Source organism: Spermophilus citellus (genome assembly GCF_964194105.1).
Source record: "Spermophilus citellus genome assembly, chromosome: 2".
NCBI classification, from domain to species: domain Eukaryota; kingdom Metazoa; phylum Chordata; class Mammalia; order Rodentia; family Sciuridae; genus Spermophilus; species Spermophilus citellus.
Window position 1 is genome coordinate 156,899,363 of NC_138183.1, and position 27,742 is coordinate 156,927,104.

Sequence of the window (27,742 nt, forward strand, 5' to 3'; positions counted from 1 at the left end):
AGGGAATTCAAATTATGGATAATAGAGTATAAATAGTGTTTAATATATGTATAATATTAGTCTTCTTAGATGATTCCTGCAGTTATCTCCTTAGTTGTATACTGTTTAGATCATTATTTCCAATTCTTTGATTAGGCTGTTTTCTTCAGCTTTTGAACCTTGTTTTTGAATATTGATTGACTCATTTAATGAAAGAATTGTATAGATGCTTGGTCAATTCATATACTCAGGGCAGTTATTTCTAAGAGTGATGGTTGAATAAAATGCTGTTGACTGGTGTTTGGAATCTTGAGAACTGTTTAATCATATTCTCTTAGAGCATGATTCTAAGTGTTTATTTTCCTTTAATATTGGGGATAAAAAATGTTAGTATGAGCTTGATTTGAATAATTCTATAGCACAAGAATAAAGTTTGATGAGGGATATTTTAAATTTATTGCTGTTGCCTAAAATTAGTGTTACTTTTTCTCATATTCCACCCCGGAACATAGCGTTGGTTTACAAAACTACCTCCAGTGTTGACCTTTGAACTTTCCAGATTTGAGTTCAATCAGTCCCTTGGGCAGCCAGAGAAAATTCATAATAAGCTGGAATTTCCTCAGATTATTTATATGGACAGGTAAGATTCTGGTTGATTGTCTCCTGATGTAATGCAACAGTAGAAATGAACATGTAATCTTTTGTGGTCTTGATAATTTGCAAATTTGGATGTGGTGGATCTGGGTTGGGGCCTAGGCATTTTCATTTCTAACAAGCTTCCAAGGTAATGTAAATAATGGTTCTGATCTCTGGACCAAGATTTGAGTTGCTAGACTGCAGGTGAAAGTCCTACTGTTTTGGCAGTAAGGAACCTTATATGGAGTAGCCATAGTATAGTTCTTTTTCTTCTGAATACTATCTGTATTCCTGGAGTAGTGATAGAGGGACTCCTAGAGAAACTTAAATTACAGTTTTAATCTCTTTACAGTCTGATTTAATGAGGTACAGTTGACATCCCCAAAGTCACCATTCTTTGGTGTATTTCCAGTATGTTTTTGTTTTTGTTTTTGTGGTGCTGAGGATTGAACCCAGGGTCTTATGGATGCAAGGTGAGCACTCTATCAACTGAGCTATATCCCCAGCCCCACCAATATGTTTTGACAAATATAAATAAATAATCAAATAACCACCATCATAGTCATGATAGAGAACCTTTCTATAACCCAGAATATCCCCTCTGCCCCTTTGTAGTCAGTTCCTTTCTCCCACCTCCAGGCTTTGTCAACCACTTTTTTTCTGAAGCTATAATTTTGCCATTTCCAGAGTGTTGTGTTAGTGACATTAATATTTAGTATGTACTCTATTATGGCTATATTCTTTTCCTTAGGATAATGCTTTTGGATTTACCTATGTTGCATATACCAATAGTTCATTCCTTTTGTTGAACAGTACTTTTTTATTTGTTAATTTTTTAGTGCTAGGGATTGAACTCAGGGCCTTGCACAGCCAAGTATATGCTCTTCCTCTGAGAGACACCCCCAGCCCCTGTTTAATAATGTTCTATTGTATATATGTACCACAATTTTTTTCTATTCACCAGAAATATTGATATTTCAAATGTATGCAGTTTTAGGCTATTATGAATAAAGCTGCCATGGGCATTAACATACAGGCTTTAGTGTAGTTTTTAATTATCTTGAATAAAATATCTAGGCATGGATGTTGATGGGTTATATGTAAAGTGTACATTTCTCTTTTTAAGAAATTATTGTACTGTTTCCTAAAGTGATTATGTAATTTCATGTTCCCACCAGTAGACTATGAGAGCTCCAATTTGCCAAATCTTCACCAGTGCTTGGAATTAAGTCTTTTTAATTCTAGCTATTCTAGATGTGTAGAAATATTGTATTTTTCATTTGCTTTATAATTTCCTTATAAGTAATTATATTGAGCATTGTTGGGGGGGGTGCTGGGGATTGAACTCAGGCCTTTGTGCATGTGAGGCAAGCATTTTACCAACTGAGCTATATCCCCAGATGTTGAGCATTTTGTTGTGCTTAATTAATAGTCATGTATGTGTGTGATTTGGGGGTTTTTTTGTTTGTGTGTTTGTTTGTTTGTGATGTCTTCACATCTTTTGTCTACTTTACAGTTGGGTCAGTTGTCTTAGTACTGAATTGTAAGAGTTCTTTACTATTTTGGTTAGAAATCCAAATATTTTTTTCTCTCTGCTTGTCTGTTTTATTACCAGTGTCTTGAAGAGTGGAAGTTAGGATTTTGATGAAGTCTAGTGTATCATTTTTTTTAAGTTAGTACTCTTTATGTTCAAGAAATTCTTGCAAGGTCACAAAGATGGTCTGATTTTTTTTCTCCTAGGAATTTTGTTTTAGCTTTCATATGATGTCTATAGCTCATAGCCCTTTTTATCTTTTGTTTTGAGACTGGGTCTTGCTGAGTTGCTGAGACTGTCTTTGAACCTCAATCCTCCTATCTCAGCCTCCTGAGCTGCTGAGATTACAGTTGTGTGCCACAATGCCTGGTTAGTTGTACATTTTTCATAGATGTCCTTTATCTTATTAAAGGAGTTTTCTTGTTTCTCTAGTATTTGTTTATTGGTGTGTTATAATTATACACAGTAGTGGGATTCATTGTGTCATTTTTGTACATGCATATAACATAATTTGATCAGTCTGAATCCCTGGTACCTTCCTTTTCCCTGTCCTTCATCCTCCTCTTATCTGCTTGCTCTACTTGCTGATCTCCCTTCTGGTATTATTATTTTAATTAGTGCATCATAACTTTATATATAAGTGGGATTCATTGTGGTATATTCATACATGGACATAGTACTATTTGGTAGATTTCCTTTCATTTCTTAACATTACAGAGGGTTTGTGTCATTAATTGTGTTTGTGGGATTATCATTTGCTTAGGTACATGTACAGGAGCAAGGAGCTTATTCGAAATAAGAGAGAGAGTATTCGAAAGTTGAAGGAGGAAATAAAAGTTCTGCAGCAAAAATTGGAAAGGTAAGTTTGTGATACTTTTGTGCTTGGAAATAAATAATGAAGAGTAGAATATGAAGATAGGGTAATTGTTTATATTTGAAAGGTAATTTAGGATTTAAGTAATAACTAGTTATTCCATAAACTAGCTAAGATTTTCCCCCCCCTAAGGGTGAAGTAAACCTTTTGGACCCACTAATATTATCCATGGGTAAAAGATAGTTCCAGAGGACTTAAATGACCAAAAGTCACAAGTTAGTTATTGGCAGTATACTTAGGGCAACCCATGTTCTCATTTTATGTATATATAGCTTTCCACTTTTTCTACTCCCTCTGCTGTCTTTACAAACATAAGAGAAGCAACTGTCACATTGCTCCATTTCACTTGTCTAGGGACAGCAGTTTCTAAAGTATACAAAAAAAGGAAAAATAATGCTGTTTTACCTAGAGTGGTGCTGATTAAAAGGGCTAATATAAATTTATGATTCATACAAGGTTCCTTCCTTTATGGAGGAATCTTTGCTTTTTTTAAATTTAGTATTGACTTTTAGTGGAATCACCCTGATTTTCGTATGAGTATTGAATGCAATTTCCTTCTAGTCTAGGTAGATTCCATTGTCTTTGTATTTTCAAAGGAAATCCCATACACTGTTAGTGGCTTTCCCCCTTCATCTATTTAACCATTTGTCTCCTCCCACTGTCCTACTTCTACTCACTTCATTGATTAAGCATTCCTTTCCCTGAGAGGTAGCACTTTTTATCCCAGGCCCACAGCAGATTCTGCACCCCTCACCTTCCTTTCATCCAGGAAGAACTTTTCCAGTATGTATTTGTCTGAATAGAGACTTACACTGAATATTACCTCCTCAAATACTGTCCTGGTAGTTTTTGATTTATAGGACTTCAAGTATGGCAGTAATTTATTTTAGTGTGTTAATGATACTCTGCAATACTAATAGTTTTTAAAAATTATTATTTTTTTAATATTTATTTTTTAGTTGTAGTTGGACACAGTACCTTTATTTTATTTATTTTTATGTGGTGCTGAGAATCGAACCCAGGGCCTTGCATGTTCTAGGCAAGCACTCTACTGCTGAGCCACAACCCCAACCCTTAAAATTATTTTTATAGGACAAAACATGCTTGATATTTTATAACATAGGAGGAACCAGGAACTGATAAAGCATCTGGTTTATTCCGATTTTTTTTCTTTTTAAATAAAAAGGAATCTTATTGCTTTGCTTGCAAAGAAGAAACAGAGGACTTCTGTCACAGAGTCTGTGATTCTGCCCATTAGAGGGAAGAAGGGGTTTTTAAAGAAGTGATTTCACGTGTTCCCTTTCCAAAGTTGTAATTCACTTGTTAATTTGGGAGATAGTCATTTCTCACTGGTGCCATCCCTGAATTATTTAGATTTTAAAATAGAGTACAGGAACATTTTTCTTAATATAATATTACTATTGTTTTCTTAATATAATATTACTATTGAAATAGACTTTCAATTTCAGGGCTTTGTTTTGTTTTTGTTTTTGTTTTTCTTGGCAGAACTGGGGATTAAATGTAGGGGCACTCTACCACTGAACTACATCCCCAGCCCCTTTTTATTTTTTTAAGACAGTGTCTCACCAAGTTGCTGGCCTTGACCTTGAGGTCTCCTACCTTAGCTTTCTGGGTTTCTGGGGTTATAGGTGTGCACCACTGTGTCTGGCTAGATAATTTCATTATTACAATGTTTATTATTATTATTATTGTAATAATTGTATTAGAGGTCTATGACTTTTAAGGTTTGTTGTGTACTTTTTTATATTTGCATTTTTTTAAACCAGGGGTATAGATTACTTTTACTGTTGAAGAGTAAAAATTTTAGGGCTGGGGATATAGCTCTGTAGGTAGAGTGCTTTCCTCACATGCACAGGGCCCTAGATTCAATCCCCAGCACCATGCATAAACACACACACACACACACACACACACACACACAACAAATGTTTACCATTTTTCTCTAAGATTACCTTGATATAATATTGAAAATAAGATTCCTGGTATAAAATGTAGTTACCTTTTTTCAGGTAACTTTTGCTCTGATTCTGCTAACCAGATCAGGTACTGCATTGTATGAAGTTGGCCCTAAAAATTGTCTAAAGGAATATAGTAGAAGAACATAAAAATAATTATGTCATAAAATTAAAAACAATTTCTTAGAGAAGATTTTTCACTGGTGTGTTATATAAGTACTGTATTAAAATGCAACCAACTTCCAGGCATAGTAGTACACACCTGTAATCCCAGTGACTTGGCAGGCTGAGGCAGGAGGATCTCAAGTTCAAGGCCACCTCAGCAATTTGGTGAGGCCCTGTCTCAAAATAAAAAATAAAAAGGGATGGGGTTGTATCCAGGGTTGCCCCGGGTACAATGCCCAGTAGCACCCAAAAAGAAGAAAAGAAAAAGCAACAAATTTAGGAAGAATTAAAGATGTAAAATGATGGCTTATAATTTTATAATGATTACTAATGCTGTATTGTGTATGAAGTTCAGAAGACCAGCAGAGTTTAGATAATCTCATAATAGCAGAAGTGATGGCAAGGAAATATGTCTAAGAAATAGAGCAGTTCTCCAAGGATCTTCTACCTTTACATATTTGAGATCCTTTTCAATTAAAGCAGTATCTCTCTTTGGCAGGCAGATTCTATTTCTTCTTTAAATTAGTGAAGATGAAGAGGTATGATTGATCTCTTTCTGCCTTTGCTAAGATAGCCTTTGCAGTCTGTCCTCTAATATGTGGTTGACTTTGAGTTGCACTGTCCTTTATTTTCCAGTAGTATTTTCATTTTATAATGTCCAATTTGGGTTTAGAAACAGACAGTTTTCTACCTGTTTCGTACTTGTTACTTTCTTCTACTGTATTTAGAGAAGAAAACTGTGAAGTGACTATTTTTTTGTAAAATGGAAACCCAGAGTTATGGGATTACCTATGGGAACCAGTCAGGTTGATTATCATACCATTCAAACTCTTATCTACTTTAGTGAACTTAAGAATTCATTAAACTATATCTCTTTAGTGAGTCTAAAGTAATATGCTAATAATGGTAGAATATTAGATATTAATGTATTTATTATTTTGCTCACATACTTGTGGAAATTATTATTTATATAGAAATCTTCAATAATTTAGCCTGGCCTGTGCCATTGAATGAGTGTATGAATAATAGGGTACTTAAGATGCTACATAAGAGCCATTTGCCAGTTTTCTTAGTCTCTGGTCTTTATCAGTACATCATTCTAATTTCTAGACTTCTTTCTTGTATTTTTCTCAATTGTGAAATAGTTGGTCCAAAGGGCAACACAGAAAAAACCCTTGAGTGGTAGTTCACTAGAATTATTTTTCAGATTTGAGTACTAGTAACTAGTACTCAAATATATAGTTACTAGATAATCTGATAATAGCAGAAGTGATGGCAAGGAAATATGTCATACCTCTTCATCTTCACTAATTTAAAGAAGAAATAAAATCTGCCTGCCAAAGAGAAATACTGCTTTAATTGAAAAGGATCTCAAATATGTAAAGGTAGAAGATCCTTGGAGAATTGCTCTATTTCTTAGACATATTTCCTTGCCATCACTTCTGCTATTATCAGATTATCTAGTAACATATATATTTTCTGTTAAAAAATGATTTATTTTTATGACCAGATCTTAAATGCAAAATCACAGCAAGAAAAGGCATATTTGGCGTGATTTTGATTATGATTTGAAATGTTTCCTACCAGATAGAAAGCATTCAATTGTTACATTTTTACTTTCATTGAAAATTTTACTCTATAGATTGTTCAAGTAACCTATGAAATATTGTGTGCCTATAGGAATAAACTTTTCTACTGACCCTCCACATGATAGACCTTTTGGCAGCAAGTCTTAAAAACACAAAACTTGGGCAGTGGAGTACCATTGTCTTTGCCTCTTAGGTATGTGAAATATGGCTCGGGCCCCACTCGGTTTCCACTTCGAGACATGCTGAAATACGTTATTGAATTTGCCAGTACAAAACCTGCTTCAGAGAGCTGTCCATTGCAAAATGACACATGTATGAGGTTACCACTTCCTTCAGTGCACTGCCCGGTTTCTGACCTGACATCTAAGGAAAGGTAATGAAAACAAATTTTTAAAAATGGTATGTATTGATTTTTCTGGTTTAATTTAACTATGCACCAGCCTTCCACCTAATGAGCAACTCACTCCACCAGAGCTCAAGGAGCTGTAAGATTTTCCCTACTGTTGCTTGAGTGACAGTGTTTGTAATTCCCTCCAGTGCACTTATCTTGCCCCCAGGATGGGTGGGATAGTTCCAGAAGTTTCTTCCTGTCTGGGAATGTGTTCGTACTCTTCAAAGACTATCTTGCTGTGAGCCAGCTGCCACTAAAGACCTTTCTCCCGAAGGTTAACCTCTGTTCTTCCAAAATCTCTTATTTTCCCATCTACTGTGAAGTTAGTAGGGCTAAGTAAACATCAAGGAAAGAGATGTATTCATGAGTAGAGAATTAAAACATGAGACAGACTGGTTAGGAATTGAAGAGGACAGCTAAATGCAGGGTGTGTGCCTGTAATCTCTGCATCTCCAGAGGCCAAAGCCAGAAGATCAAAAGTTTGAGTCCTGTTTCCACAATTTAGCAAGACCCTGTCTCACAAGGGCTGAGGATGTAACTCCGTGGTAGAATACCTCTGGATTCAATCCCTAGTACTGCCCTATCCCCCTCAAAAAGAAAGAGAAAGGGAGGGAGGGAGGGAGGGAGGAAGGAAGGAATTGAAGAGGACAGACTAGAGGGTCGTGTGTGTGTATATATTGAAGAAACGGAGGCCATGTCAGAATGGCCTTCTGATTGTATAATAATCTTTATAATTTAAAGGAGCCAGTAGGGTCAGCCTGGATCACATTTGATATGTGTGTGTCATGGCTAATTAAAATATTAGTATTCATTTTTTCCAAAAAGGACTTTAATATAAAAAACTAATCATTCTCCCTAACCCTCCACGTTAATAAATATTAGTATGTTATTTGATTTTAAATTTATAGGGATGTGTGCATGTGTAAGACCTTGTCTGGAATTGAAACATCTGCTTTCTTGCTTATGTGGGGCTTAGTTTTCTATATTTATGTATATATGGGTCCTCAGGGGAAACAGGCTTCCTTTTAAATCAAAACTAAAGGAACCATAGTTTCAAGTAGCCTATGAAATATTACTTTGTATTCCTACTGGTATGTCTATATGTAGTTTTATTCTGATGATAATTGATTAGCAAGTAAATTAAAATTTACAAAAGTTCTTTAAACAAGAAATTTTTATTTGAGGCTGATCCCTTTTCCTTGGGCATTTAGCTTAGGAGTAGGAGAGTTGGAATTCTTGACATGAGGCCCTATTCTCTGAGTTCTCCCAAGTGGCCAGCCATCTAGTATATGTTCTTCATTTTTCTTGTTTTTGTGAATTTTGTTCCTAGACGAGGTGTTTCACTTTACTCAGTTACATTTTGGAAACTGTCATTGATTCCTTGCTCCTTCTAGTCCTAGCCTTCTCTTTCCATCTTCCTTCTGGTCTTTCTTCATGAGGAGTATTGTAATTAGTGATTAAAGAACATTAACCATAAACTCAGGCAAAAATGGGCTTAATGCTTTTCCATCATTGTTAAATTGCTTAATTTCTTTAAACATTAGGTTTGTGCTTAATAAAATAGGGAGAAGTGATAGTATCTGCTTCATAACCAAGTTGTGTTCAATGAGATGATTCAACTGGTCACAGTGGCACATGCCTGTAATCCCAGTGATTTGGGAGGCTAAGGCAGTAGGATTTCAAGTTCAAAGCCACCATAAGCAACCTGTCAAGACTTTGTCTTAAATAAAAAAGGAGCTGATGGCACATGCCTGTAATCCCAGAAGCGCTTAGGAGGCTGAGGCAGGAGGATCTTGGGTTCAAAGCCAGCCTCAGAAAAAGCAAGGCACTAAGTGACTCAATGAGACCCTGTCTCTAAATAAAATACAAAATAGGGCTGGGGATGTGGCTCAGTGGCCAAGTGTTCCTGAGTTCAATCCCTGGTTACCCACCACCATCACCACCAAAATAAAAATATAAAAAGGGCTGGAAATGTGGTTCAAAGGTTAAGAGCCCTGGGTTTAAGTTCTGGTACCAAAAATGAGGGGGGGATGATTCATGTAAGAAAAATTTTGGCTTAGTATCTTTATAAGGTTAATATTAAATACTAAATAAACTAAAATAAATTAAATACTAGCTGTGCTTTTCCATTTATCAGCTTGTTTTCCAAAGCACATGAATTTAGGCTAAGATATATTTTGGAAATTATCATATGAGCATGATTTTTGTCTTCCTTTAGTACAAGTCCAGAATGCTCTTCTCAGGATGTTGAAAGTACCTTTTCTTCTCCTGAAGACTCTCTACACAAGTCTGAGGTAGCAAGTAGGCCCCTAACTTCCCCTCTGTCTTCCCTGGGAATGCCTGCACACCCAGCTCCTCGAACAGTCACGGATGAGGAAAAGAACTTTGTTAAAACCTGTCTTCAGAGATGGAGGAATGAGATTGAACAAGATATACAAGGTTGGCATTTTTAAAACTTGTCAACTACTCTTTGTCTTTTCTTGGTTGAATATTTGGAATATTTGGGTACCCTGGATGCACTTCCTGCTATTACCATACAGGCTGTTGAATTTTGACTCAGTAATTGTGATTTCTTTTTCACCTTTTATGCCCTATACTATTGGTTCACTCCCCCATTATATAGCTGTGGAAAGATGACTCCAAGATTCCCTCTTCAAAATTTCTGGTAATCTGTAGAAACTTACACACTCATGATTATTTTTGCTCAGGTCTGATTACCTTTCCTTCTTCCTCTATCCCTCCTATCTCTTCTCCATTCTTCTTTCCCTTTTCCACCCTTCCTTCTTCCCTCCCTCATTTTTTTCCTTGTCTCCCTTCCCTTCCCTTCGCTTCTTTGTTTGCTTGCTTGCTTTCTTGCATGTTTTCCATCTTTCTCAGAGTACTGGGCATCAAACCCAGGGCTTCCTGCATGCTGTGCACATGCTGTGCTACTGAGCTAAATCCCAAGTACATAATTTTCTGTTTATCATTTCTGTTCCTACAGTAGTTTTTCAGACCTTGGTTTCAGTTGATCCAATCTTAGAATTTTTTGGATTTCTTCTTTTAAGTCTTTTCCATGTAAAGCATGCTGTACTGAAGTTTAATGGGGCAATGAATATTTAGGTGTTGCACACAATGTAAAATTGAATTATTCATCATTTTGTTTTTAAAAGTCCTTTGGTCTCATTGCCTTATTGCTCAGATTGTCCCTTCCCTTTCTTTCTCCTTTTATTTAAGGAGCAAAGAGACAAGTAAAACTTGAAATTCCTCCCAAGTTCTTATTCAGAGAAATATAGCCCTACCTTTTTTGTCCTTTTTTTTCAGATCCTATCACTGAGACATAGTATTTTATGCCCAACTTAATTTCCTAATAAAGTTTCCTCTTTTAAACATTTTAGCTGGGCACAGTGGCACACATCTGTAATTCTAGTGACTAGGGAGGCTGAGGAAGGAAGATTCAAGTTTAAGGCCAAACTTAGTGACTTAGTGAGGCCCTAAGAAACTTAGCAAGACCCTGTCTCTATTAAAAGTTGAAAGTGGGGGATGTGGCTTAGTGGTTAAATACCTCTGGGTTCAATCCTCAGTACTAAAAGAAAGAAAAGGAATATTGGTATCAGTTTTAAAAACTAATTTTAAAAACCCTTCATAACCTAAAACATGAGCTGCTTTTAAACTGTTACTACTTTGTGGTTCACAGCAGGAAATCGAAATCATAAGAACTTTGTGTACACTTAAGCAATACTGTCTGCTTAGCTGAGTGAGTTGATTTTAACAAAGTGTTCTTTTTTAACAGATTTAAAGAGTTATATTGCAAGCGCCACCCAGACTATTGAGCAGATGTACTGTGATCCTCTCCTTCAGCAGGTTAGAATAAAAATGGTGGGAAAAGAGTCATGGCATGTGCTAATCGTAGATGCAACAGGAAAATATGATGTTTTTCTTTTAAACAAATAGGAATTTTCCTGAAATATGAGAATAAACTTGAGCCAGTGTGGTGGCACACAACTATAATCCCTGCTACTCAAGAAGCTAAGACAGGAGGATTGCAAGTTTTAGGCCTGCCTGGGTAACTTAGCAAGATGCTGTCTAAAAATAAAAAGGACTTGGCGTGTGACTGAGTGCTACAGTGCCCTAGGTTCAGTCCTTAGCACCACACACTCAAAAAAGGAATGAACACGATAGATACTGATTCCTTTGATTAGGTTAAAGAAAGCAATGTATCTTTTGCCTGCAGTAGAACCTAAAACATCATTGTTTTGATTCTGCCATGTGGTATCTTTCATCTTGTAGAAAGGTTTACTTTCAAATAATAATAAACATTTCTCACAAAATTGTAATTTAAGGAGTTCAGTGGGGGGAAAATGACTTAGGAACCAATTATCCATCAATTTTAAGAGTACCATGGTCCTTTGAGAACCTTTTTTAGCAGTGTGCTTTCAAGCTTTGTATCTTGAATAACTTAAACTTCAAATGGAAGCCAGGAAGGACAGAAATTCTTATTGTCCACACAAATTTTTGTTCAGAATAGCATTCTGGGCATGGCCTTGCAGAGGTATCTGTGTGAATGGACCACGGGCAGAATGGCTGCAGGAGGAGAGCTCTGCTTCTAGAACGGCAGTGAGCCCAATTCTGTTGCATAACAAGAATGTACCATGTGAATCTCGGGGGTTCCCCGTTGTCTGTTTTGTGTTATTTCCAAAATCTTCACCACCAATGAAAACATGTCAAGGTACTGATTAAGTGTAAGTTTAATTTGATTCTATAACTAACTTTTCTTTCTTTCACCAATACTTAGAATTTAAGCATTGTTCTATTTTTTCCATATTGGGGGGAAAAAAAAGCACTTTTCAAATGTTGAAACAATAAATGGGCTTACCCAGTATTCACTCACAAGAAGAAATATAAGGAGCATGTGACTAATTTATAATGGAATATGCTAACTTAAATTTTGGTACCAATAAAATAGGACTAAAACAAGATAGCTGCCAGACTTGTGTTTAAGTCCCAAATATGGTACACATTTTCTCAATGTAAATAGCTAAGGCTATTCTATTTTTAAACAAACTGACTTTTGAGCTGAATATGGTGGCACATGCCTGTAATGTCAGTACTCCGGAGGCTGAGGCAGAAGGATCATGAGTTCAAAGCCAGCCTCAGCAAAAGCGAGGTGCTAAGCAACTCAGTGAGACCCTGTCTCTAAATAAAATACATAATAGGGGTGGGGATGAGGCTCAGTGGTCGAGTGCCCCTGAGTTAAGTCCCTGGTACCAAAAATAAAAAATTAAAAAAAACCTGACTTTTGAGTTGGAAGGGTAAGTAAACTACATTATCTTTGGTTTTAGATCTTTAATCATAATAGAGTAGTTTCGAGTTAAAAGAGCTTTCAGAGAGGTTATCTAATTCAGCTGTCTGGTTTTAAAGATTCTGGAACTGAGGTATCCTTGAAAGATTCCAAGGCTGAGTTTTTGTTAGTTCATCTTGAATTAACAAGATGTTTGAAATGAACCCCTATATCAAATACATGCATGAATGGTCATTTTTCATTTATCTGATAATTGGAAACAGTTTTTGCATTTGAATAACCTAAACTTTATCAGATTACTTTGCTTAATCTAACTGAGGAATTTCCTTTCTGATTTGCAGGTGCCTTATCGCTTACATGGAGTTCTTGTTCATGAAGGACAAGCAAATGCTGGACACTACTGGGCCTATATCTATAATCAACCCCGGCAGATCTGGCTGAAGTACAATGATATATCTGTTACTGAATCTTCCTGGGAAGAACTTGAAAGAGATTCCTATGGTGGCCTGAGAAATGTTAGTGCTTACTGTCTGATGTATATTAATGACAAGCTACCCCACTTTAATGCAGGTAAAAAGATCTTTAACAGAACCCAGAGACTGGGGGAAATCTGTACCACCCAGGGAGGAGGATGGTCTCATATTTCTTTTGCATAAATTTATTGTTATGTAATTAATATTTCACTTAAAAGATAAAAGCAGTAAAAAAGAGGAAAAATGAATTTGCTTTTCTACTTCCATCCTTGATAAGTGGTCCTGCTCTTCGGCAAGTATACAGTATATAGTCTTTAAGAAATGTTCTCTGTGTATGCTAGATTGTATTTATCTATCCTGTCTCCCTCATTGACCCTGCCAAGGGATATTTTTCTGTTTAGTTCTGCACCTGTTTCATTAATAGAGTGTTTAATGATCTCTATAATTTCAAAAATAGGTCCTCATTTTTTTGAACAACTGTATAATAATTCCGTTGTATCTGACACAGTTTATTTGTTTTTTTTTTTTTTGTTTTTATTTGTTTTTTTTTTTTTGTTTTTTTTTGTTTTTTTTTTTTTTTGGCAGGTAGGACATTCCAGAATGATAGAGCAGGAACCTTAGAGAACCCACATCCTCAAACAGAACATCGGGAAAGCTGTCAAAATAAACTTACTTTATTTTTTAGTTGTTGATAGACCTTTATTTTATTTATGTATTTATATGCAATGCTGACAATCAAACACAGTGCCTCACCTATGCCAGGCAAGGGTGCTACTGCTGAGCCACAGCCCCAGCCCCAAACTTACTTTATTTTATTTTATTTTATTTTTTTTTTATTTTTTTTTTTACATTTTTTTATTGGTTGTTCACAACATTACAAAGCTCTTGACATATTTCATACATTAGATTGAAGTGGGTTATGAACTCCCAATTTTACCCCAAATGCAGATTGCAGAATCACGTCAGTTACACATCCACAATTTTACATAATGCACTAATAGTAATTGTTGTATTCTGCTACCTTTCCTATCCCCTACTATCCCCCCTCCCCTCCCCTCCCATCTTCTCTCTCTACCCCATCTACTGTAATTCATTTCTCTCTTTGTTTATTTTCCCATTCCCCTCACAACCTCTTATATGTAATTTTGTTTAGCAATGAGTGTCTCCCTTCATTTCCATGCAATTTCCCTTTTCTCTCCCTTTCCCTCCCATCTCAAGTCTCTGACACAGTTTATTTGATCAGCCTCCCATTGATAGAGTTTTTAATTATCTCTAGTTCCTCCGTGTCTTTTTAGTGAGATCCTTTTTTTTTTTTTTTTTTTTTTTTTTGTACCAAGGATTGAACTCAGAGGCACTTGGCCACTGAGCCACATCCCCAGCCCTATTTTGTATTTTATTCAGAGACAGGTCTCACTGAGTTGCTTAGCCCTCGATTTTGCTGAAGCGGTCTTTGAACTCACGATCTTCCTGCTTCCCGAGCCACTGGGATTATACCACTATGCCTGGCTTAGTGACATTCTTACACATACAGTTTTGCACCTTTAGGACAGCTAAATTTTAAAGGCATATTTTCCTAAACAGTCTCATTTCTCATAATACTAAGAGCAATGATAATTATTATCTATTAGTATTTTATTCCTTAATACATTCTTTCAAATTTATATATATAACTCTAAAATGGAGGTAGGCAGGGTAGAAATCCTTATAATCCTCATTTTCCAGCTAGGTAGCAAGCTTTCAGGGAGTCTGCAATTGTCTAGATTCTATAGCCATTAAATAAATGTCAGGCCATAGATTTAAATTCAGATCTGACTCCTAATTCTATTTATATTATTCTCTCTTCCTTTTAGTCTTCTGTGAGTGACCTTTATGACCAGCATTTTTTTTAAAGATTATTTCCTTTATATTTGTAACTTCAACCTTCAATTATAAGGAAAGTTTCATTTTATTTTTTTTTAAAGAGAGAGTGATAGAGGGGGGGAGAGAGAGAGAGAGAATTTTTTTTTAATATTCATTTTTTAGTTATCGGCGGACACAACATCGTTGTTTGTATGTGGTGCTGAGGCTCGAACACGCATGCCAGACGAGCGCGCTACCGCTTGAGCCACATCCCCAGTCCCATGACCAGCATTTTATGTGTAAAATAATAGAAGGCTTTTTTCTCGGAGACTGAGGAAGACCCTGTCTCAAAATAAAAATACAGGGGATTATAGCTCAGAGTGCTTGCCTAGCATGTGCAAGTCCCTAGATTCAAACCCTGTACCACCAGGGGAATGGGGGAGTGAGGGGACCGGGGTGGAGGGAGGCGCTCGGTTCTTTTAGTACTCAAACTCTGTTAGTGTGCAGAAGTAAGAAAACATGAGCCAGGGGGCTGGGGTGGTGGCTCAGTGGTAGAGTGCTCGCCTAGCCTGCATGAGGCACTGGGTTCGATCCTCGGCACCACATAAAAACAAACTAATATATCCACCTAAAACTAAAGATACATAAATAAATAAATATTTTTTAAAAAGAAAAAAACATGAGCCAGGGCGCGGTGGCACATGCCTGAAATCCCAATGCCTCAGTGGCTCTAGAGGCTAAGACAGGAGGATCACTAGTTCAAAGCCAACCTCAACAAAAGTGAGGCACTAAGCACTCAGTGAGACCCTGTCTCTAAATAAAATACAAAATAGGGATGGGGATGGGGTTCAGTGGTTGAGTGCCCCTGAATTCAATCCCCAGTATTCCCCCAAAACAAACAAACAAACATGCAAGGCATTTTGTCCAGGTAGCACATTATCTTCCTGATATGCTAGTGTGGTTTAGGAATATGGGATGAAGAGAATGTTCATTTAGTAATAACCAGTGTTCAAAATCACATGTTTACAGTGTAAAGGAACAAATAGCTGCTTGTTGGAGTTATTGTGCAAATGACTATACTAGCTGTTGGTTATATGTAGGAGCCTTGCTATTCCTTGCATTATTCCTTTTTATACTGTAGAAACAAACAAGTAGAAACTTTTGTTTGCTTAGTGAAAAGGCTAGTTGATGCCAATCAATAAGTGAATGTGTTGTTCTGTTGTAGGTTTTGTTTCAGTTTGGTCACAGGATTAGAAAGAGATTTAATGTGTCCTTGATAAGCTTGCAGTTTTTCATCATAGCTTTTGATGAGCCAGATATTATAGACCATCAGAACCATTGCTGCATATTGCTTTATAATAGGGCTTTGATTGTATGAAACTTGAGGAAACAGAAATGTCTTGAAATTTCTATTTAACCCTCTAGAGATAGGTGGACATTCTTATCAATAAGTACAATGGCTCAATTGATAAAACTTTTTAGCTGAACGTTACCATTGTATCTTGATTTTTTTTTTAATTTCCAAGAAATGTTTGGTATACCCAATGATTGATCATGATTCCAAATCCTTTTTACTCTGTATCATTTATTCCTTCATTCATTTAGCGCATATTTAATAAGTGCCTACCTACTACTATGCCAGGCACTGTTAGTGATATGCTGTGCTTTCTGACCTTATATTATCAGTATTTCTTTCCTTCCACATGTTTTTACTGGTGCATTATAATTGTACATAAAAGATAGGATTTGTTGTTACACGTGCATCCAAGCACACAGTATAATAATACAATTTGACAAGAATCACTTCCCAGCACTTACCCCTCCTCCTCCCTCACCCCTTTTCTCTACTGATTTCCCTTTGATTTTTATGAGATCCCCACCCCAACCTTTCTTTTCCGTATTCCTTTGTAGCTTTCACATATGAGAGAAAACAACGATCGTTGTCCTTCTGAGTTTGACTTATCATAATGGTGTTTAGTTCCATTTTCCTGCAGATGATATAATTTCATTTTTCTTTATGGTTGAATTAAACTCCATTGTTGTATATAGACCACATTTTCCTTGTCTGTTCATGCATTGATGGACACCTAGGCTGGTTCCATAGTTTGGCTGTTGTGAATTGTGCTGCTTTAAACATGGGTATGCATGTATCATTGTAATATGGTTTAATTCTTTAGGATGAATACCAAGGAGTTGTATAGCTGGGTCATATGGTGATACCATAACTATTCTTTTGAGGAATCTCTATACTGATTTCCATAGTGGTTGTACTAATTTATAATGCTCCCAACAGCTTAATAGTGTTCCTTTTCCTCCACATCCTCTGCAGAATTTATTATTATTATCTGTATTCTTGATATATTGTCAGTATTTCTGATTAATTGTACATGTATGTATGTGTTTTTAATTAGGGGCAAGTCAAAAGATAAAATGTTTTGTTTTCTTCCTTTCTGGAAAGGAACTTTTGATTCTTAAGAGATGTTTTCTGGATGGTACTCCATTTAATTCTGTCTTTGGTTTTTCTCAGAGGCAGCCCCAAATGAAGCAGATGGGATGTTAGGAGAAGTAGAAGCACTTTCTGTTGAACTCAAACATTACATTCAAGAAGATAACTGGCAGTTTGAGCAGGAAGTAGAAGAGTGGGAAGAAGAACAGTCTTGTAAAATTCCTCAAATGGAATCCTCCACCAGCTCCACATCACAGGATTTCTCTACCTCACAAGGTATCTGAGAAGGGCATATGTCCGTGTTTTAATAGCATGTAAGTTGCACACCAGACAGCCCTATGTACCCCAGCTGATCAAGCAATACTTTTATCTTTACAATGTTTCATTTATAATTGGCTTTGCATAACCAGATAGAGTAAATTTGTGACTTCAGAATGTGATTTCTGATGAATAGAAATAATATCAGAAGACTACCTGTCCTTTGTACATATAGTTTTGCTAATTTCTCAGGTTGTAAGGGAAATTATAATAGATTGATAGGTAGACTTTATGAAAGCTGTCCTCCAAAGAAGATCTTCCTTACAGAAAGATTTTGCAGGGAGTCTTCTGGGCGTAAAGAAATATGACAAAGTTGAGAGCATAATTTAACAGAATCATCAGTGGGTTTTTGCTGAAATAGCCATTTCTTGTTATCACTAGTTTCTCTTTAAAAGATGTGTTAGAAGTGTTGTGTATTAAACTGTGTATCCATTCTGCTTGCCAGATATCTGAGTGTCCTAGTCATTATTTATCAGTGGAAGCTAATGTCTTTGTGTGGTTCTTTGTCAGACCCTCCAGCAGCCTCTTCTCATGGGGCTCGCTGCTTGTCATCTGAGCATGCTGTGATTGTGAAGGAACAAACAGCCCAGGCAATTGCAAACACAGCACATGCCTATGAGAAGAGTGGTGTAGAAGCAGCACTGAGTGAGGTAAGACTGACTAGGAGGCTGAGATTCAAGAGTGTCTGACTTTCAACAGTAAATGCCAACTGTCTCACATTTCTGTTATTCTGTGTCTCTTCTGCATTTAACCAACCCCTCTTTATTTCTCCTGTTTTTTTTTTCTTACTCTTTTTTCCATTCTGCTGCCACAGCTTAAGGAAGCTGAACCCAAGAAGCCCATGCCCCAGGAAACAAACCTTGCAGAGCAGTCAGAGCAGCCCCCAAAGGCTAATGATGCAGAGTCTGCTGCCCAGCCTAATTCTGAGGTCTCTGAAGTCGAAATTCCCAGTGTGGGAAGGATTCTGGTTAGATCTGATGCAGATGGATATGATGAGAAGGTACAAAGATGAGTGTAGGAATTAGCTGTTTGTTGTCAGTCTTATATTTCCTTCTCATGTGACAGTATACTTTTAAAAGGTGTCTGGCAGCCAGGCACGGTGGCACATGCCTGGTAATCCCAGTAGCTCAGGAGGCTGAGGCAGGAGGATCGCAAGTTCAAGGCTAGCCTGAGCAACTCATTGAGGCCCTAAGCAACTTGGCGAGACCCTGTCTCAAAGTAAAAAATAAAAAACTCTGGGGATGTGGCTCAGTGGTTAAGCATCCCTGGGTTCAATCCCTGGTACCAAAAAAAAGTATCTGGAAATACAGCTAATATTTTTCATTAAAACAAATAATTGACAAGAAGTCCTATATGGTTTTGACCTTAATTACTACTTTTTAAAAGATAATTTTATTTCTACTGTGCACTGTTTCTTTCTGTATGTGTATATATATTTATTCAGTATTATACTTAGGGGAACCACTTCAGAATCTCGATGGCTCAGAAAGGTAGAATTTAATTCTTATTTTGGTATTATGAATAAGAATTTCCTTCTAGGGAATTTTTATGGTTTATATTAGTCAATTGTTTTTCCTCCAAATAGAAATTTGTCCAATAAGCAAAACAAATCTGGATTAAAGTTGTTTTTGCTTTCAATTCTTTATCAAGAAAGCTATTTTCAAAGTTTTATTGAAGCAGCTGTAGAATCCCAAGGTATTCATTTTTATTACACATAAAATAGTCATGAATCCTATCTCAGATTTCCATTTTTTCCTATGGGTGTTTTGTTTTGTTTTTTTATTTTATTTTTTCCCCTAAATCATCATTGGAAGGTTTTCATTTTATAGTCATATTTGTGTAGCTCCTAGTTTCCAGACTGTTTTAATATGCCACTTATCCAACTACAGCTCTAAAGTACTTGTGTATTTAAGCTGTGTGCCCAAAGTTACAGAACTAAATTACAATTGGGTCCTAGACAGTTCCCCTCAAGAGCTATAGTTTAATTCAATTCTTCAGCAGTGCCATATTGGAGATAATTTTGGACATACATCTTCATCTTGCTCAGTTAGAAATGTATAATAGAGGAATAGCTCATCATGGGCACTGTGTTTATGTTCTATAAGGGGCAGAGGCTATGCATGCACATAGGAATAGAGTATTGAAACTTGTATCAGTGCTGGCCAAGGAGCACACTGCTCTACTTTCTTTTAGCACTCTCTTTACCTTGCTTTCATACAGTCTTCTTTTGAACCTTTCTTTCCTTTTTCTCTCTGTTTTGTGCCCTCTTGTGGTAGGTGATGCTGAGCCCTGCCATGCAAGGGGTCATCCTGGCCATAGCTAAAGCCCGTCAGACCTTTGACCGAGATGGGTCTGAAGCAGGGCTTATTAAGGTATCTCTGTTTTGAAAATTGTAATATTTAAACCAGCTATCCTAATATTGAGGCAGTATTATAAATGTGGAGAAATGTGTTTTTTAATTTAGATCATTCAAGTGAAATATAAACCTTCCCTTCATGTCCAACTAATGAGCAAGCTATCCCACAATACTATTGGCTCCTCTCCTCTTGGCACTCACCCAGCCTGTTAGCAGTGCCACTGTCTGTTACATCTAGCCTACAGGGGCTGTTGCTTTTGTTAGTAGATGTCCATTACTAAAACTGTAGGTGATACTGTTGCCTTTGTGATTTGGGGCCTTATTATAAGAAAGTATGTCACAGCATTAAGGTATTTGAATAAAATTTAAGATTCTTGAATTAGGTTACATTTGTATAGATTTCTAAAAACAAAAAAATCAACTCATTATTTTTTATTTTTTAAGAACTTGAAAAAAATTTCTCTTATAATTTGTGATGCCAGTTTCATCCTTTATGATATGCAGACAACTTAAAAGTTTCCCTAATTGCTTTTATAATTCCTCAATGAGAAGAATTCCTTAGCATTATCATGGAGTTATGAGATTCTCCAGACCTTGGGCATCATTTTTTGTGTGCAGAAGTCTGCAAATGTACCCTTTTCTAACTATAAATTCTGTCTTTAATAGGCATTCCATGAAGAATACTCGAGGCTCTACCAGCTTTCTAAAGAGACACCTACCTCGCACAGTGACCCTCGACTCCAGCATGAAGGCTTTGGACTAAGTAAACCAGATACGAACGTCCACAATGGCAATGTGCCAACTGGCAGAGTCCCTGGGTTGTTCTTTTCTATTCTTTTTAAATCTTCACCATGATGGTTCCATTGTGATATATCTAACAATTCCTCCTTAAAAAGCCATGGTCTACATTGTTGTATTGTATCAACGTATGCCCTGACTGTTCTTGATTTTACTGCGATGCCTCCTTCCTCTAACAATTTACTTAACAGTCTTTCGGTTTGTTTTTTACTAATTGCTGATCCCGTATTTCTACTATAATACAACCCAACAAGATGACGCCAAACAAAACTGAGACAGAATGAAATAAAAATGGAACCACACAAAATCATTATGACAGCCTTTCTATCCTCCTGACATGTGCATCCGTCCTTTCTCCCTATCTGTTCCTCAGACGCAAATAGTTTTTCCTCAGACGCAAATAGTTTTTCCTCAGACGCAAATAGTTTTTCCTCAGATGTGAGCGGTTTTTCTTCCGTCTCACTCATCTCCAGGGACAGGCAAGTTAAAACAAAAATGAAGCAAAACAAAAGAGGAAACTTAGAATGGCTATCCATCCTCTCGCCCTGCCCTCAGGGGCGAGCAGTTTACTTACCCTCAGTCGCTCCCCATGCGAGCCACCAAATGCCGCAGTCTGTCTGGGCACAATTCAGGAGCCACTTGTCAAAAGAAACTAACTTTATTTTTAGAACTACAAACGCCAAACAAAACAGCTCCTCAGGAAAAAACCCTCAGAGCCCAACTGCCACCACCGGCTTCCCACAAGCCTCTCACCCCCACACAAACCTCACCACCTCCCACAATCCTCCTGTTCTTGAGGCCGATTGGCTGGGTTGTGTGGGCGGAGCCAAAGAAGTCCCCCAATGAGCAGCTCCGTGGAGGAGCCAATCAGCTAGATGTTGCTGGGGCTGCTGTGAGCCAATCATCAGCCGGCAGCTGGTTGCTGGCAGCTGGAAGTTTGCTGGGGCCCCTTTGGCTGTGGCTCTCAACAGACACCTACCTCGCACAGTGACCCTCGACTCCAGCATGTCCTTGTCTACTTTTTCCAAAATGAAGCACCCAAAAGAGTAGTAGAACGAACCCTTTTGGAACAGTTTGCAGATAAAAATCTTAGCTATGATGAAAGGTGAGAAGGGTGTACTCAGGTGATTCAGCCTCCGATTAGGAAGAGGTTTGGCCTGGCACCCATTCATTACTTGGTTAACTTTCTCCCATGCAGATCAATCAGTATTATGAAGGTGGCTCAGGCTAAACTAAAGGAAATTGGTCCTGATGACATGAACATGGATGAGTATAAGGTGAAGTCTTTTTTTTTATTTCACCATTACAGCAAAACTATTTATTCTGAAGGCAAATGGTACCTGAGGCAAAATTAACAATTTTGTATTATCACAGACTGGACTTGTTTCTCTCCCCACCACAGAATCAGGAAAGAATAGATAAACAGTCTTTACTTACCCTCAGAATAGAGGTCTCTCTATTTCCATACTCCTTTTAGAATGATGCAGTTTCATTTCCTTTTAAGTACCTACTTGAGCCTTGTAGGCAATAAAATTTCTTGAAAAGACGCTTTCGGATTTTAAAAAATGATGCTGTTTTCTAATATGTATCAAAATACATACAGCTATAATTTTTAAAAAAGTCATTGTATTCTAAGAAACTATTCTACCACCAAAGTATGCTTGTCTCACACTAAGCATGAGGTGGTTCTGTGTGACATGCAATAGCCTTGTACTTTGATCCTCCCTGGATGGTCTTGTCAGGACTTTTTGATACGCTTGTTGGAAATTCAGAGAATAAATTCTAAAGCTCATGTGAAATATTTCTGTTCCTCGGTGAAAGAAATAGAACGTTTAAAACTAAGGTCAGTGGTAGACTTTTATTCCAAATGTTGAGTAGTTTTCTCTTTTTCTTTATTTCTTTGCAGTACTGAGGAGTTAACCCAGGGGTGCTCTACCATTGAGCTATAACCTCAGTCCTTTTTCTTTTTTTTTAATTTTGAAACAGGTGTCTCTAAGTTGCCCAGGCTGTCATCAAACTTAAATTTCTTCTGCCTCAGCCTCCTGGGTGGCTGGACTTATAAGAGTGTGCCATTGTGCCCAGCCTTGAATAGGGTTTTATATAAAAGTTGTATTTGTTGTTTTGGACATGGCCAAATGTGCTCAATAAATATTTGTACTGAATTTAAAACTCAGTGTGGGAAATGCAGCAGTAGAGTACTGAGATCAAATCATTAATAACTGTCATTCCTTTTCAGAAGTGGCATGAAGATTATAGTTTGTTTCGAAAGGTGTCTGTGTATCTCCCAACAGGACTGGAACTCTATCAAAAAGGAAAGTATGTTGTTGGCCTTTGATTTTATTAAAAAATTGGTCAGGACACTGTTACTTGCTGATGCTCACCTAGAGTCACAGCCATGACCTTCCTCGTCACACATTAATGCACTGCATCACTTTTTCCGGTGCTTCACTTCAGTTTTGCTGTGAACATCACACATTTAATTTCATTCTTCAAATATGCATAAATTTACTAGTAAAGTGATACATAGTGCCATTTTGTTTTGGTGGTGCTGGGGATTGAACCCAGAGCCCCTGCATGTGGCCAAATGCTTACCATTGAGTCACATCCCCAGTTTCCCAGACTTTCTCTGTGACAAATAAGAATGTACTCAGAATATTAATGAATTTTTGAAGTTGTCATGTACCCCAGTGAGCATCTAGTTCCCTTCTTTGATTTAGAAAGAGGAAAAACAGAGACCTAGAGAAGTTTCCAGATTTGCCTTGGGTTTCTTGACAAATTTTTAGAAGAGCTGAGGATGGCCATGGTTCTTGGCCCAGAGGCTCCTCTTAGTATATCAAGCTGAGCTCATCTTTAAGATTTTTCTATAATTGCAACCAAGTAGATTCTTGTATTAAGAAACAGTTGGGTCTAATCCCTAAATTTTGGTGGAGAAGAACTCAGCTGTGGTTTATCTCCTGTTTTCTAAGGTGCCAAGAAGCACTGTCCTACCTGGTGTACGCCTACCAGAGCAATGCTGCTCTGCTAATGAAGGGGCCCCGCAGGGGGGTGAAGGAGTCAGTGATTGCTTTGTACCGAAGAAAATGCCTTCTGGTTTGTACTCTTTGTGAAGCCTTAAGAAGATGTGTGAATGTGTGTGTGTGTTTATCTCTGCTGTTGGAACCATGGTGAGATATAACTTAAACAAGAATTATCTCTAGCAGTTTTGGATTTTTTTTTCCAATTCTTGTGAGCAGTTTTACATTGGGACAGGTTCTTTTATAATACCTTAAGTGAATATCATTCTTCAACCTGTAATAGAAGTTAAGATGAGAGCCAGCTGTCCCTTTTTGTGCCCTTCCTGTGTGCCTGCATTGTGGTTTTGATGGCCTTACTTCCCTGCTACATGGTAAGTTCACTGAGCAGAGAGACTTTTTTTATTCAGCTGTTTTCCTCGAGACTGACACATAGAGTGCATGTGTGGTATTTTTTTCTACTGTTCCCTACTAAGCTAACAGATGAAAGTTTTAGGGACTCCACAGGGGTTTTTTGTTTGTTTGTTTTGTTTTTGTTTTTTCTTTTTTTTAAGGTAAGAAGCATAATAATTAGTCCTACTGTCATGCTGGCATCATTGTGATATACCAGTTAAAACTAAACCTACTCTGGCCTGTTTTGCATTCAGCAACACAGAAAGGCAGATCTAATCAATACCCTCTGCCTACCCAAGGGTGCATACCCTGCTCATCCTTCAGAGAACTACTGAGGGTCTTGCCTTCTGATTGTGTGCTTGTGTTCATTTTCCCTAATACCCAGGAGCTTGGCCCTTGACAAGTAGGCCATCATTCCTACCACTGTCTGATCTTCTTAATAACAAGCAGAGGATGCTAAATCATGACATGTTCATCTCACCAGTTTCATTTTCTGATTTATACTTTGTTTTCTGTATCAGTTATAGGTGTGACATGCTACTTTGAAACTGGAAAAGGGGGCACGAAAATTTGACAGATCTGAATTTTATTAGAGCCAATGCTTTTATAACACAGATTAACATCTTAAACATCCTATGCAGCTTACAGAGTAACACAGTAACGGGGATTTAGTCTTATTCATTACTGGCTTTCAGCCCCTAAATATATCAGAATCACATAGGGAGCTTTCATATGTAGTTATTATTCAGGTCCCTCCCCAAACAGTTAAACCAGAATTCTAGGGAGGGGCCTGCTCATTGGTGTGTCTTCTGCAGATGATTCTGATGCTCAGTGGAGATTGAGAACTATTAAATTAGTCTTTTGGTGTAAGCAGATATTAAGCATGACCTTGACATATAAGTTTAGGTTAGCAGATCACTAACTAGATTGCATTAGAATCACTTGGGGAACTTTTATTATAAAATCCTGATGCCCCAGTCACTCACATGCTAATTAAATCAGCATATTTGGCCTGGGAACCAGGCATCAGTGGTCCTTCTGCCCTGGTACTAGGGATTGAACCTAGGGGTGCTCTACCACAGAGCTACATCTCTAGCCTTTTTAAATTTTATTTTGAAACATGATCTTGCTCAGTCTCCCAGGTTGGCCTCAAACTTGGGATCTTCCTGTCTCAGCCTTCCCAGTAGCTGGGATTACAGACATGTGCCACTGTGCATGGCAGCATCAGTGTTTTTTAAAGATCCGTAGGTGATTCCATTGTGCAGTAAAATGTGGGAACTACTTGTTTAAACTCTTACTAAATAAATATTTATCTTTTTCAGACTTTATCTCCCCCTACTCTGTATTTTATCTGTAGGAGCTGAACGCCAGAGCGGCTTCTCTCTTTGAAACAAACGATGACCACTCTGTAACAGAAGGCATTAATGTGATGAATGAGTTGATAATTCCCTGCATTCACCTTATTATTAATAATGACATCTCCAAGGATGATCTAGATGCTATTGAGGTCATGAGAAACCATTGGTGTTCTTACCTTGGGCAAGATATTGCAGGTGTGTTGGTACCTATAATAATTTCTATGGTTTTAGGAATTCTACAAATTTCTATGGTCAGGTTTTAGCACTGGGTGTTAAGCCCTTTAGGATGTTGGAACTCACCGGCATGTGAGTTAAGTGGATCTGCTGTATGGAAATCCGAGGTGTGAGTCTGGGCTCTTAATTTTTCCTGTGGTTTGAAGTTATAAGAATATCACAAACTGTGATGACCTCAAGACTAATAAATTAGTATGCAGACCCATCCTTTTAATATTTGCAGTTTACTTAGGCCATGTGTAAGCTTTACTTAATGTAGTGTATACACAATGGTGTATTTTAAGCATTTGAAAGAAAATAGCACCATTATCTGTATGGTACAGGGTATCATATCCACTTTCTCAAATTTTAAAAGTACACTTGATTGGAAGACCTGTCCACAATAAAGTGAATATGTGGTATAACTGCCAACAACACATCGCTTACAGCAGTATATTTGGTATATTTGGCAGGTAGATCTTTGTTCCTGATTGTTCTAAAGGAATCAATGTTTGTTGTTAGCTTTGAACTTTGAGATTGGGTAATGAGCTGTCTGAAGACCTTACCATATAGTTGTAGGCTTATTATTTTTTACTTGGAGATGTAGTTAACTCTATGTGTGACCATCTATTTTACAGAAAATCTGCAGCTGTGCTTAGGGGAGTTTCTGCCTAGGCTTCTGGATCCTTCTACAGAAATCATCGTCTTGAAGGAGCCTCCAACTATTCGACCCAATTCTCCTTATGACCTTTGTAGCAGATTTGCAGCTGTCATGGAGTCAATTCAAGGAGTTTCAGCTGTGACAGTGAAATAAGCTCACTTATGTTCAAGGCTTGCTGTGGTCTCTAGCTGCCTACCTATTATGGTCAGAGTCACACTGTTCACCTGGGGAAAGGGATTAAGTGGTCGAGTAATATTCGGTTTCACACCCCACCCATGTTGTGCATTTAAAGGAGGATTAAAGATAAAATTGCACTTTTTAGGTACAGAATCATGAAAGATATTTCACCAAGATAAGACAGGAACCAGGTATTAAAGTATTGAGTTATGCCTGAAGACCTGAAATGCCTTTGAACTATAATGCTTGGGCTTTTCTAAGCCTCTTGTCTCTTTTCAAATTATTCTAAAGGCCTAAATATTTTTGACAGCAGAACATAAGAGTGACTCATCAGACCCCCAAACCAAATGAACAGCTACTATTTTATCAAATCCAAATGACATTTAAAAATGCTAAACAAGAAAGTAGTAGTGTTGCTTGGCTTTTGACAGGGGATGATAAAATGTGTTGCTGATGAACCTCTCTACCCTTTTACATGTGGGTAGAATATAAGGTCACATGGCAGTAAGATGCCAAAAAGTCAAAGGAAAACTGCCTCTCCTTCCTTTCTTCTCTGTCTTTTATATTTTTAAATAAACCAGAAAACCTCATACTCAGTCCTGAGAGAATGAAAGAAAAGCAACTGAGGACTTTGACAGAATAGCATTGTGAAGCTTGATTAAAGATAGCGTTTTTAATAGTTGTTAAACATTTAGGCAGAGTTTTCTGGTATCTGAAAATTGTCAAGAAGGATCGTCTAAGGCTGCTGCCTAAGACTATAATAAGAACACTTTGTTTGATTCCTCTTTTTTTGCTTTTAAAAACTAAGGAATGTGGATTTGTAAAAAGAAAAAGAATATCTATCTATATATATATATGTATATGTAGAGAGAAAACTGTTTTTAAAGGACTTTTAATTGGGAATTATGTTTTAACAAATTTTAAAAATTAAGGGAGGAATCATGGGAGGGAAGAACACTTAATACAACTATGCAGATTTTATAAATGTGCAATAAAGTATTTGTTTTACCTTTGGTGTGCAGTATGACCCTTATTTAAATACATTTTTTCCATTTTGAAAATGGATGGACTCTGTAAACATTTCAATTTTTCTTCTTTAAAAGAAAAGGGCAGATTAAAAAGTTGAGAAACTCAGGCTGAGGTTGTGGCTCAGAGGTAGAGCACTTGCCTACCATGTGTGAGGCACTGGGTTTTATCCTCAGCACCCCATAAAAATAAAATATTGTGTCCACCTATAAGTAAAAAAATAAATATTAAAAAACATAATAGAGTTG

The 27,742-nt window shown here is 37.2% G+C and overlaps 1 protein-coding gene across 1 annotated transcript; it reads left to right on the plus strand.

Annotated features, from left to right (window-relative positions):
* LOC308641111 (ubiquitin carboxyl-terminal hydrolase 28-like) lies at window positions 1-27,481 on the plus strand. The gene is given in 17 exon segments (XM_081279373.1): window positions 1-619; window positions 2,913-3,008; window positions 6,947-7,126; window positions 9,363-9,583; window positions 10,917-10,987; window positions 12,767-12,995; window positions 17,265-17,459; window positions 18,012-18,151; window positions 19,778-19,873; window positions 20,524-20,575; window positions 20,578-20,584; window positions 21,644-21,760; window positions 21,854-21,932; window positions 22,892-22,971; window positions 23,622-23,745; window positions 25,417-25,612; window positions 26,269-27,481. Coding segments are annotated over 17 exon segments (2,067 nt in total). The 5' UTR covers window positions 1-611; the 3' UTR covers window positions 26,445-27,481.
* Window positions 27,482-27,742: the final 261 nt, after the last annotated feature.